The sequence below is a fragment of the Achroia grisella genome, unplaced genomic scaffold, assembly GCF_030625045.1.
Source record: "Achroia grisella isolate CSIRO2021 unplaced genomic scaffold, CSIRO_AGI_Agris_v1 utg2671, whole genome shotgun sequence".
NCBI lineage: Eukaryota > Metazoa > Arthropoda > Insecta > Lepidoptera > Pyralidae > Achroia > Achroia grisella.
In genome coordinates this window covers 688,426-703,354 of record NW_026712758.1, presented here as the reverse complement: position 1 = coordinate 703,354, position 14,929 = coordinate 688,426, and the positions used below count along the sequence as shown (strand labels likewise).

The 14,929-nt window shown below is 33.3% G+C and overlaps 3 protein-coding genes across 4 annotated transcripts in view; 2 read left to right on the top strand and 1 right to left on the bottom strand.

The window, feature by feature from the left end:
* Positions 1–1,388: 1,388 nt before the first annotated feature.
* Positions 1,389–3,300, top strand: LOC131842966 (anaphase-promoting complex subunit 15B-like). Its single transcript, XM_059191545.1, has 3 exons — positions 1,389–1,688; positions 2,321–2,417; positions 3,073–3,300. The coding sequence occupies exons 1-3, from the start codon at positions 1,569–1,571 to the stop codon at positions 3,240–3,242; spliced, it is 387 nt and encodes a 128-aa protein (XP_059047528.1). The 5' UTR covers positions 1,389–1,568; the 3' UTR covers positions 3,243–3,300.
* A 1,861-nt stretch (positions 3,301–5,161) lies between these two features.
* The window catches only part of LOC131842961 (uncharacterized), a 68,943-nt gene continuing 59,175 nt past the window's right edge, over positions 5,162–14,929 (bottom strand). Inside the window, exons 2-8 of one of the 2 annotated variants that reach the window (XM_059191540.1) lie at positions 10,550–10,666; positions 9,585–9,760; positions 9,141–9,260; positions 7,009–7,448; positions 6,435–6,569; positions 5,859–6,113; positions 5,162–5,455 (exon numbers count right to left, since the gene is read on the bottom strand). In XM_059191540.1, coding sequence (XP_059047523.1) covers positions 5,307–5,455; positions 5,859–6,113; positions 6,435–6,569; positions 7,009–7,448; positions 9,141–9,260; positions 9,585–9,760; positions 10,550–10,570 — 1,296 coding nt within the window. In that variant the 5' untranslated portion in view covers positions 10,571–10,666 and the 3' untranslated portion in view covers positions 5,162–5,306. Of the gene's footprint in view, positions 5,456–5,858; positions 6,114–6,434; positions 6,570–7,008; positions 7,449–9,140; positions 9,261–9,584; positions 9,761–10,549; positions 10,797–14,929 lie in introns of those variants that run through there. The other variant, XM_059191538.1, reaches the window with a different exon arrangement.
* On the top strand, positions 11,729–12,862 carry LOC131842962 (uncharacterized). Its single transcript, XM_059191541.1, has one exon. It carries the CDS (start codon positions 11,780–11,782, stop codon positions 12,794–12,796), a length of 1,017 nt encoding a protein of 338 aa, XP_059047524.1. The 5' UTR covers positions 11,729–11,779; the 3' UTR covers positions 12,797–12,862.

Sequence of the window (14,929 nt, the reverse complement as noted above, 5' to 3'; positions counted from 1 at the left end):
ATTTTGATGTCAGCAATATATTCACATTGTATACAATGAAAATTCTCCGAATTGTTAAAACTTACGTACCCAAATTAAGGGAAAACAAAGTAATAATCGAAAACGTGAGTACATGACGAATAAATTCTAGAAATGTCATGAATCTTTTATTACTTAATTTTACGCATGAACGTACTCTTTAAGAATAATTCTCATTAACTAAACCTATCAACAGTCTTGGAAAGAATTTAACAATGCACAAGAGCTCGTTAATAAAATTGTTTATGATTGGCTTTGATAAGATGAATGTGGTCGCGTGCGTTTTCGTACGTACCTACACTTATCGATTATTGAATTTTACCTGTTGATGTTATTTTTTGTATTCGTTTCAGAGTTGTCGAAGAAGGATTAGAGACCGATATGAATCTATCGTGATGTGTCCATAAATGTGTGATGTAATTAAACCGACTAATTCATAGATCTCCTTTTGACCCAGATACTGATTCTGCGTGTTGATCTTCTTATTTTACACCAATGGACATTTTAAAATAAAATATAAATTAATTATAGAGGTTAGTAAATATTGTATGTAAGCGGTGGAGGCGGAAGCAGATACGGGTATTATACACTGGAAGGGATCGGGCGAGAAACGATCACTTTAATACTATTATTTACAATTTATATAACACGTATATAACACACTTTTTAAGTTTTTTTGAGAGTGACAATAAACAAGGAGGGTAGCCCTAGTAACCACACTAGTCATAGACTTTATACTAGCGCTATTCAACCTTAACAGTTAGACGGTATTTACCTACAATTAACTAGAGTACATACGTCGTAAGCTATTAGCATAGGAGGAAGTTTATGTTCTGGTGAGGTAACGAATAGCAGTTTGTAAGCATAGAAAGAAAAAAATGCGGAAGTAAATGCAGATTCGAATATCTACCGCCAATATTGGCGACTAGTTTTAAATTTCAATTTATATTGCTAAATTAATATGAATGAGACTTATGATAGTATGTTTACTTATCGAAAGATTGTAGAGATGTTTCGATATAATTGTCAGTTTATGTTATGTTACAAGAATAAAGATTTAATAGTAAAGAATACTACTATTGATTTTGTCTACATTTTTGTTTGTTAAAAAACTAAAATGCTTTTGATTTTTTTTGCAAAATGCATAAATACTTTTGTAAAAAAAAGTAACTATTATTTTAAAATTGTCAAGTGAAACGGCGGTTTAATCAAATGCACAAAAGAAAAACTTATTTTTTTAAATAAAGGAGTATTTTAGATTAGTGTGTCATCACAAAAAAAAATTATTTGTGCTGTCAGATTGACGTGATGGCAGTGTCTGTCATCGATTCCCTTTAAAGCATAAACAGAAGAAAAAATTATCGGTCATCTTTCTGCTGATCTGTGGTATGTTTGTAAACATATCTTACCTATTTAAGAAATTAAAAATTTTGTGTTGCATTGAAGAATAAATGATATAGTAAATATAACTTATAAGGTCACAATTTTTGTACTGATTCAGTTAAAGTAATAAAAATAATTCTATTGTGTATAAATTTAAATCTTGGACAATGAACATTCCCTTTCCTGCGTTAACACCACGTTTAATAGATTCGAAGTGGTTTAATGCTGATAGCCCTTGCGATGAAGAGACTGAACTCACAGCATTAGAGCAAGCAAATCAGTTATGGGTATGTACTTTTGACTACTTCATTGTGAAATAATCAAATAGGGGGAGGGATAGTTAGTAATGGAGACTAGTGGTATCAATGGTAGCTGTGTACCATATCTGGTTGACATCCGCACGATCACCCTTGAAACCATCGTGGTTAGTTCCTGTTGAATTTGCCATGATGAGCTAGTAATCTATCAGCTAACCTATAGTAATCTATGAACTTTTGGCTCTAATCCAAAACTTTAGTATAATTTCTTAAAAAAATACCAGTATATTCCTCTGCTTTTACTTTTCTTTACTTAACACATCTTTTTTGTATTTTCAGTAGTTTCATAGTTAACCTTATTTCTAAATAGTTATAATATAAATTTATTCTTTTACATACAAAATTTCAAATACACATTACATATTTTGTTCGCAAAGGAGGATTTATCTCAAATCCTCCTTTACTATCAGAGAAATGTATTAATTGCTCAAAGAGATCTCTTCCAGTCAATTAAAACAGCGAGACACAGAAATTGGTGTATGGGTCATAGTTGTACCAATGATAAATGTGACATCTGATAATATTTAGCAATATTTTGTTGTCCCTACTCATAATCACATAATATATTTAATAACGAAATTTAAAAAAATGTTTCATTGTAGTTGAACTCTATTGAGCAGCAGTATGCGAAACGAACACCACTTGGCAAGGCAGATCCTGAGCCGATGGAGGAAGAAGCAGACACTGATGAGGAAGAAGGTTTGTAGTTGTAGAATTTGAGTACAGATTTCTTTATGTGGTTAAAAATTATAGTAAGTTATTGTTTAAAGTAACTAAACTAAACTAAACGAATAGCAAAAGAGCAGAATGCAAACCTGGTCTAAAGTAGCAACTGTCATATATATATGCAAGTGTATTGTCATGTTACTCCATAATACCTCACATATTTCAACATTAGAATTGAGGTGTCATGTATACTATGATTTAAATGCCAAATCTCACCCTTTAAACTGAAATACATCTTATGATGCTAGATGCTTAGCAACAGAATGAGGGGAAACAGAGGTTATATTTTGATTATTTAAAATAGTAAAGGGCTCTAAACCCAGAGTTAACAGAGAGTTTGTACAAAGTTTACTTATTGTTTTAAAAAAATTGGAGAATGCACATAGGCAATGGTCATCGCTTACCATCAGGTGAGTCTAGAACTTGTTTGCCATTCCAGTTATATAAAAAAAAGTACAATTATGTGTGCTATTTCTTTGTAACCATATTCATATCGAGTTTCTATTTCTTATATGATATTAAATTTGTTCAGATCCCTCAGATTTTACTGTATTTTGATCAGGTTACTATTATTTGAAATTTATTTAATGATGTTTTCTATCATCTATCTTATTATTGTTTTCTTTAGGTAATGATGAGTCAGATGAATCAGAAGAATCACATGATGAAGATGAGGAAGAAGAGTTAAGAACATCATATTCTCCTGCCAGGAACAACAATGAACTGGAGCCTGATAGCTTGGATGATCTGAATGATACTTCAGAGTTGAACACTTCCGATCAAAGTGCTATGTATTGAGGATGTCATTCATAAAATATCTGAGATTTATTGATGACTGATGAACAAATGACTAGATAGATAGTAGACCCGATCAAGTCCTATGTTCTCCTACATAGACGCATAGATACTTTATAATTCACCTATTTGGCAGTAGTAACCAGGTACCGAACCCAGACCGAGCCGTCATTCGAGATACCATATCTCACCTTCACATCCATCCTCGACCAGCCCCCGAATCTTGAACTGTCGGGAGAGCGACAAGTACTCCCGGTGCGCCCGTTACAGGTTTAACGCACCTGCCAGCACTAGGCACCGCCTCTGCCTGCATGAATAGACGGATTTTTTTTATAGACGTTAAGGGTTAGGACGGTTAAGCCTAAGCCCCCGTTATAGCTATGACTTCCACACCTAGCGTCAGGGTCACGGAATAAAGTGCTACGGGTCATACAGTAATTATAATAATCACCCAGTAGGTATTTATAATTCGTTCGTATTTATTTTGTATAAATGACAATACATTTTTTTATAAAACAACAATAATAAATAGAAAATACAAATACAAAACAATTTTTACTTTGATGCCATCATGATTCTAATACAGTTTTTTATAATAGTATATTCTACAATTATTTTATATGTTACAATTGCATTGAGGAAATAACGTACAAATTTTTATAAATACAATATGTTGTAAGCTGTTTCGTTACCAGTATTACATAATAGACTCCAGGGAATACGTGTGGAGGGGTTGAGTGACACATGTAATGCAAAGATAATAAATATTTCAATTTGGACCGAGTCCCAACTATTAATTTTTTCAAGCTACCATAAAATATTATATTATACTACTTTTTATTTACAGTTTCAGTACAGTCTTATTTATTAAAAATCAATATGACATAATGTAATGTATTCAATAGTATGGAGGATAATGCTGCACAATGCTGGACGACTTATTATTATTTAATGTGTAATAAAGTCTTTTTAAATCCGAATTTCCACATATGATTTTTCAAAATTGGTGGAGTAATTCTTTAAAGGTTGTGCTAGACTACCTCACTTAAATCATGGAAAGAAAACAGACACATTCTGTTGGTAATATTACTATTGCTTTGAAATTTAAAAATTATGATGTTACATTCATTATTCATTACTATAAAAAACTATAAAAATATTCATTGTCAGAATATTAAGATATTATTTATCACATACGCAATGCATAATTAATAATAATTCCTTAACTTTACGTTATATATTTCACACTTCAACCTAAATATAGCTTACTAAGTTGGTTGGCTGCTGTAATTTGAACCGAATCAATCATATCAGGGCTAATGTAAGCCTCAGCCTAGTTTTTTCTAGTATAAAAAATATAGGGGTCTATTTGTAATTTCAAATTGGATGGAATGGAAATATGAAAGTTGATAAAAAAATCTGCCTCTTCTTGGTTATATCTAACACGGCTGGACCGATATTGACGGGACTTCCATTCGCAGATAGTTCATATTATAAGTAACTTATTTTATTTATTTATTTTATAGATTTTTAGTTATATACGCGGAAGAAGTTGTGGATAACAGCTAGTTTCTAATAAAATAATAAGGTATGCTGATTATTTTAGTTCTTAAACAGAAATAGTTATTTCTACAAAATATTATATATTTCAACAATGATTTATTCCGTCAGTAAAACTTACGTAAATACAGGGTTAAATGCTGAGCAGTAGCTTGCAATTCCAATTACAATTGGAATAGCAAACAATTTGATGACCTACTGGATAAACAGGACTATGCACATCACGTTATCATAATATGACCCATGACTCATGCAGTTCCATTCCAGAGGATTATGATATCATGCCTTTATATGTATACCTCGCAGCCCCATACAGCAAAGTTCTAAATTCAATATATTAATTTTTTAGTTACTTTATGAGTGTACCCTTTGAAAATTATTGATTTTAAGGTTTTTCTTAAATTAGAATTAAATTCGTCATTTCAAGAATTTAGTATTCTGCACATTTCTGCCAATGATATCATTTATACTTGTAGCATTAATAAATAATTATTCTTATCTATCACATTAAAGTTCGTTATTGGATCCAATACTTGTGACATCCACTACAATATTTACGACTCTAGTAAGTAACGGGGCCATATTCACCATCGAGACCCCGCCGTACCATTTATCTTCGAGGCACTTTTCTATTATAGCATGTTTAGACACTTGATCTGAAAAAGAAATTTAGATTGCTATTACTAAGTTAACGCTCTAAGCGTGGGTATTACCAGGAGGGATAAACTCCAGTACTCCCTGTACTGGAGTTTTCACTGCCCCCAAAAGAGGAGAATGTAAACGAGGACTAGAGAATAAATAATTTGGAGGCCATACAAGAGACATGTTTACTTCCAATGGTTTAACCACAATGTTATGGCAATGGGTTGGAATTGTCCTATTTATTTAAACCCATGTCTATACTATTTTGTTGATGCCCTCCTATGCATCCAAAGCTTTTGTATTCCTTTTCGTGTGTACGGTAACTACGATAATTGTAAATATATTTCAAACACAACGCCATAAAGCTTTCAATTTTAAATGTCAATATTCAATAACATGTCAATCAATCATACATACCTGATGAAACATTGGAGCATTGTGCTAAATTCAGTGTAAAAAATATTGCACTTTTCTTCACTAATGGATTATATTCATCACAGTAATAATGAAAAGCCATAGCGAGACTAGATGGGACTTTATCGATCTCCGTGATGAGCAGTAGTCCGGATTTGTCTACATCATCTTTATACTTCTTTATCAGTTCATTGTGAGTGTGCATATCAAGACTTGTGCTCTGCACTACAACATGCTGAACTAATTTTGTGTTATTTCCTAGAAAATATAATATAGTATCAGAGAAGAAAAAGTATTAGGACGCGTCTGACGTTCGTCACTAAGGTTGCATTATCATGTTTTAAAGCTTCAAGTCAGCGCAAACCCAATACTCCATTTTATGAGACAAGAAGTAACTTAAAATGATTGTTTCCTTTTTTAATGAACTAATGCGGAATAAAATTGTTTTATATGAGTTCGTAACAAAATACTGCAATATAATTACTGATCAAATTTAATATCTGTTATATAAATAGTATAATATTATTTATTATTACGATTTTATGTTGTAATAAAACGAGATATAAGCAAATATCTTACTTAAATATTGAGCTGAAGTTGATGAAACATCATTCATAAACCTATTGAATACAACTGAATTAAAGTTGTTTGAATTACTGTTATATATAAATATGAAGGATCCTGTATCTTGCCTTCTGTATATTGTTGAAATACCTGGAAATATAACAATACATGTGACCATCAATACATGTAGTCATGTCTTAGTAAGCTGTTATATTACATCAAAAATATTTCAAATCAACTCTGAACAAGCAATGAAAGTAAGAAAGCGACAATTCATATTAATATTATAAATGTGAAAGTATATCTGTATGTCTGTTAGACATAAGGTAACTACCTGGTAAAGGTAACCTTTTCAGACTAAACAGCTAAATAGATCTTAATGAAATTTGATAATAACACTAATGGTATTTTAGGGATAGACATGGGTTACATTTTGTCACAGGAAACAGTCTAGAACAAGTGAAATACGGGTCACAGCAGCGGGTAACAGATATTCATATATATTAAATGAAGCTACAATATAATTAGTAATATAAACAATAGACAATATGCTCAGAGTTTAGAATACTAACAATAATGTTTTAGTTACCTGTTTGTAATTGTAAAACAGTATCATCTGTTATTTTGTATCTTCTTCTTAAATTATTTATATCAGTGTGGAAATTTAATTCATCATAAATAATACTACTTGTTCCTTGTACACTTTGCAGCAAATTTGAGATACCATTCCAATATACCACTATATATATCATAAATGCTACTAATGGCATTAAGAAAATGTATATTTTTCTAGTTTCATAGTTTCTAGAATTTTCTTGAGAACTAGCTGATCTGTGAATACTTTGAGAGCCAAAAGATTGGTACTCATTGCAGATTGAACTTTCTCTTACTGGACTGTAAGATTCATTAACATTTCCATTCGAAGGTTCATGTGAAGACAGGCCAATGTAATCATTGTTCTCTGGATAATAAAACTCACTGCTGCAATTTGATGCAAGAATTGCAGGTAAAGACTTTGAAAGTGAAACACTGTAATGAAACAGACATTACCAGCCCATATATAAAAACAATATTAAAAAATAATTAATGGTATTTTATAATAGACAAGTAGCCATGTGTGATGATGACTTTGGATGGTAATGTACTGTTAATATATGTTAAATAAAAATGAGAAGCAAAATTATTTATAATGGAGTAGTGCACCCGCCTGTGGTAACAATGTATGCTAGCGGACCAGTAGAAGATGATAGGATGAGCATGAATTCAGTCAGAACAGTTAGCAGATTCTGGTGAAATCACTAAGATGTTTTCCAGGTCAACTATGTGGAGATCTACTTGACAGGGTACATTAATAGCAATGTGGTCGCTAGTCAACATTGCTAACAATCTCTTCCCACTATAAGAAGCCAGGTTAGGGTATGCATAAATATATTCAACATAAGTACATCAAGTTGGACTGGTGCTTGTGGTTCATTCCATGGTAATATTATTGTAATTGTATACAAAGAATAGAATAGAATAATAGCATAATAGCAAAATATTATATTATATTTGTGAAATTAATTGGAAGATTCATGTACAATTTATTTCATTATTAACTTTTAGTTTTTGCACAGGCTCTTTAATGAAATCTTTGACAATTGTCAACTTATTTATTTATTTATTCTTTTGCACACAAAAATGTATACAAGGCGGACTTAATGCCTGATGGCATTCTCTACCAGTCAACCGTCGCGTTGATCAGAGATAATAATAAGGCGGTGCAATTTAACAATTAATATATAAAGAAAAACAAATATGGATAAATACGAAAAATAATATTATATATATTGTTATATGCAAATATATTAATAATTAATTAATAAATATGTTAATCTACCTAAATAAAAAAAAATATATATATAACATACTAATATACCCCTATAAAATACATATACAATTACATAAATAAACAAAAATTAAGGCCTATTGATTACATACAAAATAATACATATATATGTATATATATATACACTTACATATAATAAAATTATATTAAAATTGCATATATAGTCTCATGGGATATTCTGCAGTTAAAAGTTTGGCTGAATACTCTTACAGAAATTTTGAATAATGTTCACGCAATGATCTCTTCAAGGAGAATTTGGATTGACTTTGTCTGAGGCCAACAGGAAGTGCATTCTAAAGATTGATAGCAGTAATAGTGAAAGACTGAGAAGAGAAATTAGAGCGCTGAGAAGGAGTATAAAGCAGGAGATTAGAAGAAGAGCGAAGATCACGAGAATGTGATGAACTAAGAAATTGAAATCTTTCTTTGAGGTCCTGAGGAGATAGTGGATCGTATAGAACAGAAAAAAGTTGACAGAGACTTCTGACACTCCTGCGCTGGCGAATAGGAAGCCATTTCAGCTCAGAGCGGAAGTTGAGTTGAGTTATTAAGTTTTCATAGTGAAGTCAGGACTTCACTATGAAAACTTAATAACTCAAACAAATGTTTATTTGTATTTTATGTGCTACCTTTGATTTGTATTTAAAACTTTGCCAGTGTTTTAACTTGTTAAAGCAGTTATTCATCACCAATCATCTTTACTGATAATGACAGGAGCTACCAGCTATGTGTAAGCACATTAGATGAGTCTACAAAATGGGGATTCATATATTTGAAAATCATATTCAAAGTTACAATGGTTTAAAAATTAATTAATCAAAAAAGATACTCACTCACTATCACTTCTCTTATCTTCTGCTGCTTCATAGCTAGAAATGTTTAGAGACTGTCTTCTGTTTGCATTTCTATAATTTGCAGGAATTTGTAATGGACTTGATGACCCCACTGGTTTGCTGAAATATATGCAATAACAATTTAAATTTGATATTTTCTAGAGATTATATTCCAGTCTTTTGGTGGTGTCTGGTCCAGCGGTTTAGCACTCTGCTTTACTTATGGTTAGGTGTTTGATTCCTCACATGGTGCAAACATTTGTATTCCTGAGTATTATTGTTTGCATTGGTCTGGGTGTTTTATATGTATATTATCTATGTATTAACAAAAAAATAAATTATGACATTGGTTTTTTATGTGGCCTTTCTGTGCAAAAGTCAAATATACATTAACTAAAAAATATATTAGTGTTTTTTTGTCTTCTTAAAAAATACAGTTATTACCTCATAACATTGTCAACCTCATCAAATTCTTGATCATTGTGTAAAGAAATACATGTTGCTCCTGCACTGGTTTTATTCAATCCATATCTACCCATTGTGTCATTAAATAAGAATGGGCAGTTTAAGTGATTGTGAATACTTCTCCTTGCAGATGGTGTTATGGAAGCCCCCCTAGTCTAAAATAAGACAAAAATTGTGAAATGCTTATAAATATTGCAAATATGTCTTTCTGTTGCCTGTTTCTATGCAAGTACATTGTTTTATTATATGAAATAAGAAGAATTATATATATACCCAGTGTAAACAGTGAAAAAAAATTGTCTGAATATTATTCAGAGTATTTTTTTTATTATAATAAGAATAATGCCATTATATTCGATTCTGGATGAAAAAACAGAAGTCTCTAATTACTTTGTTCAGAAGAAAGTAGGAAATATTGAATTTTGATAATTTCACATCACTCAACTTTCTATTTATGACAAGATGAAGAGAGGATTGCTATCTATGTGGACTATTCGCTCATTTATAGTAATGTGCTCAGTTAAATCGAGACAGTTGCTAAAAATCATTACGGTTTATTGCTGTACTTGTTAATATTGAACACATATACAGTTTTTGATCACAAATACAGTAATGTTTATTACGAATACTACATTTTATTTTCTACATGACATAGTTTATTTTGTTGCTACATAAGAAACAGGGAGTTGATTTGAGCCGGTCGATAGAATATAATATAGATAATCTTTATTCAAATAAAATTAATTTGAAATATATATATTTTATGATTCGGAAATCAAAGTTCAGACAGAGATAAAATATTTGCATGAATGTACTATTAATTAACATTAAATTTCTATTGGAACAAATTACAATCGTAGAAGACAACCTGTTTAAATTAATACTTAATAATATGTTATAGAGAAAAGAAAATTTGACTAAAAATGTGAATTTGTAACACTCACTTTTTCATATTTATCAACCATTTGATGATTGAATTGCGTTTCAGTATAATTGGAATTGTGTGATATAATTGACAATAGAGTTGTAAAGATTAGGTAAAGTTTGATTTCAATTTTTTTCTCTTTTGGAATGCACTACAACAATAAATAATTCATATATGATATAATAATTATGATTTTTTGTTCAGAACACAGATTAGATAGAAACAGATATTTTATCCACAAGTGGACTCAAGTGGTTAAGCAAAAGTACAAGACCATAGATAAAAATATAATAATATAATAGTATCATTAATTATATTTCTATTAATTCCTAAATATATTAGATTTATATTTAGGAAGCGACAGTAGGCATACAAATTGCGTACACGCAAGAATACCAGGAAGAAAAGAAAGCGAAAATAATCTCTATTCCATATTAGTTCAAATTCTAATGTCAAACGCATGACAGACAACTGTCACAAACATTACTTTTATGGCACAACGGTCGCTATGTTATGGTTAATGGCAACACAGAGAAAACCCCGGAGCCAGAATAAAAAAAAACGGTCGCTATGTTATTCTTTATTTTTTTATTGCTAATAATGAAATTACTAATTATTTAAAAATCATTTTTGAAAAGTATATCAGCGCGGCTCATTAAGGTTACTTGTAACCCGAGAGCTGGTAGCTACTTTGCCCAGAGGCTAAGTATCATATGTATTTTGGGTACGTTGCCTCGATGTCCCGCGTTGGATACGCAGTAACGGTTTTTTTCTGATTGTTAAAAAAATAACACTAAATTATTACTATTGTCCTACATGGTGAACAGAGAGGAGGGAACTAAAAAGAGGTCTCCTCAAGCATGGTATAGAGAAAAGCCGCATTTGACGCGGTTTAAAGCGGACGCTACCTTGGCATTGCGGTGGAAAATAGGGATACCGTGCCTGTGTAGTCTGTTGGATGACAATAGTAGCTTCTTTAGGATAGCGGATAGATATCCATGATGCATTTCAATCCCCAAGTTAAGACAATGTAGATAAGTGGAATACAGAATTAACAGATTATTAACAAATAATATGCCTGCTACGCCGTAAAAATAAAGTTGTAGTTGCATTCGTTGTTTAATAATACAACCTTACCAACGGTCTTATTACTGGCAGCTAGAAGGTAAAGTCTTAAATACGAAGAAAAATAAGAGAAGCGAAAAAAGAACTTGGTTTTATTTTTTACTGAAATACTAATTTAACGAATATGAAGTACGAAATTATAATTTTAACTTTTATTACTTTTGGGTTTGGGTTTGTTAATATATGCAATGCAGAAAATGTTAAAAAAAGTGTTGATGATAACCGAGAGGATAATGGTGATACAGAAGAACCTGAGACTTTGTACATTCCTTCAGAATTTGAATCTAATAACATTACATGTACGAGAAGACAAAATAGTTTGATGCATGAAATACAGACAGCGGGTTACAAGCAGTTTCCTTTTATGGTTGCTATTATGTCTCATCAGAACGAATACATTTGCTCGGGTTCTGTAATATCTAACGGGATGATTCTTACAACAGCGGAATGTACACAACGACCTAATAGTTACGTGTTATTAAATACAACTAAGGCTAAAAAAGATGGTAATTCTATCATGGTTCGTGTGATTAAATCCGACAAATTTCCTACATTTACTGGTTCAGAATCGTTAAAAAATATTGGACTGATATATACAGAAAAATATAATAATACAGTTGCTTCCAAAATTATACTGAGCAACTATACAAGTACTCTCAACATTATTGATATTGATGCTTTGGGATTTGGTTTGAATTCTGATGTTGGACAAATAAAAGAATTGCAATACGTTGGTTTAGAGCATCGTTCTATGGCTGAGGGTGTAGATGTATTGAAAGGTTATTTCGATTGTGTGGAAACAAAGATACTGACTTGTTTCAAAGACATTGGCGGACCCGTAATATATGACAATGAACTAGTGGGTGTTATTACTAAAGGTCAAGATACATGTACCAAAGAGATGTCTTCTGTTTATGCAGTTAACAAGTTTATGGTAGAGGCCTTACCGACTTATACTTTTAAGGCCTGGCTAGATGAAAAAATTAAGAAAAACGAAGAGCAAGATGAAACATCTTTGTTTGCTTATCCCTTGAAGCCAGTTCTACGCAAACAAATACATAAAATGACAAGCGCTGGCAATTATTTCACTATAACACCCTTGCTTATTTTTATTATGCCTTTAGCGTCTACGAAATTTTGAGTTTGTGTTTAAATTTTTGTTATTTAATAAACTTTTTCTAATTGATGATTTAAAATTTGATTGATATGCAATAAATAAGTTGAATTTGTAAAATATTTCTGTTCTAAATTTTATAATAGGTACTATGTAGAGTATTTTGAGACATAAATTATATTTTATGTAATTTATATATTTTTTTTTTATAACAAACAAGCATGCGGATCATCTGATGGTAAGTGATTACCGCCGCCCATGAGCACCCGCAACACCAGGGGAATTGCAAGTACGTTGTCGGCCTTTTAAAAAGGAATAAGCTCTTTTCTTGAAGGTTTCAATATCGTATCGGTTCGGAAATACCATTGCTGGAAGGTGATTCCAAGGTGTTGTGCGAGGCAAAAAGTTTCTAGAAAACCGTACTGTGGAAGACCGCCATTCATCCAGATGATCAGGATGGTATTTCAGTTTCTGGCGGGTGGTACGGAGGTGAAACTCAGCAGCTGGTATTAATCCGAACAATTCCTCAGAACACTCCCCGTGATATATGCGGTAGAAAATGCACAGAGATGCAATATCTCGCCGCAAAGCCAATGGGTCGAGTCTGTCACATAGACGTTGATTACCAATGATTCTGGCTGCTCGGTTCTGAATGCGGTCAAATGGAAGTAGCTGGTATTGTGGTGCTCCGGCCCAGAGATGTGAACAGTTTTCCATATGCGGCCGGATCTGCGCCTTGTATAATTGGAAGCGATGGGCCGCCGTGAAATACCGTCTCACTCTACTGAGCACACCAAGCTTCTTTGAGGCTATTTTAGCCTTGTCCTCCAAATGACCGCAAAACTGAACGTCACTGGATATATCAACGCCAAGGACCTCGAGATTTGGCTTCACATCAAGGAGAGTGTCTTGAAACTGAGGAGATACGATAAATGGATTCTTTTTAGCGGTAAACGCGCAAACTTGTGTCTTCTTGGGGTTGAATTGAACACAATTTTCCTGACCCCAAACCGAAACTTGGTGGAGTGAAGTTTCGATTTCGGACACAAGTTTGTTCCGGTACTCTATAACTTTTGCCTGCGACATATTAGCATGGCCGCTGTACAAGGCATCTCCGGTACTGTCATCCGCATAGCAATGAATGTTGTTGATTTGTAACATGTCATTGATATGCAGAAGGAACAGAGTCGGATATAGCACACAATCTTGTGGAACACCAGCATTCACAGAGTGTGGGTCGGAGCAAGCACCATCGACAACGATCTTGATGCTCCGATCAGCGAGAAAGCTGGCGACCCATTTGCATAACTTCGCAGGCAACCCAAAGGATGGTAGCTTTGAAAGAAGAGCCTTGTGCCAAATCCGATCAAAGGCCTTCGCAATATCCAGACTAACAGATAGGGCCTCCCCCTTACTCTCAATAGCCTCTGCCCATCGATGTGTCAAATACGCTAGAAGATCACCAGCCGACCGACACTGGCGAAAGCCATACTGACGATCAGAAATCAACTGGTTCACTTCTAGGTATCGTAGGAGTTGACGGTTGCACACGTCAGGTGCACACGTCCTGAGCACAATAGCAGGAATACCGTCAGGCCCACTCGACTTGTGGATATCTAGGGAGAAAAGAGACTTACGTACCAGCTTTTGGGTAAATTTTACCTCTGGCATAGAAGTCTCACACCGCGAGATGACCGGCGGTGATTGTTCCCTATCGTCCAGTGTCGAGTTGGATGCAAAAAGAGACCCAAAGAGATCGGCCTTCTCTTTAGCATGTTGGGCCAACGAATTATCCTCTCTGCGCAGTGGTGGAAAAGATGGCTGGCAGAAATTTCCCTGTGCAGCCTTGGCAAGAGACCAAAAAGCCCAGGATCCAGATGGAAGACTTTTCAGTCTCCTACCAATTCTGCTGATGTGCTCCGACTTTGCTGTGGCTATAACTCTTTTGAAGGACCTGGAAGCGGAGTTATACTTCCTTTTATGGGCACTGGTATCTGGATCACTCGACTTCACAGCTGCAATCCAGGCACGGAAGCATTCCTACTTATGGCGAGACGCCGATCTACAGGATCCGCCATTCTAGGTGACTTCAGCGTGATGGGCGTTGAAGTCACCTAGAATCACGACCTCAGCGGAGGGAATCTGTTGGAGCAAAAAATC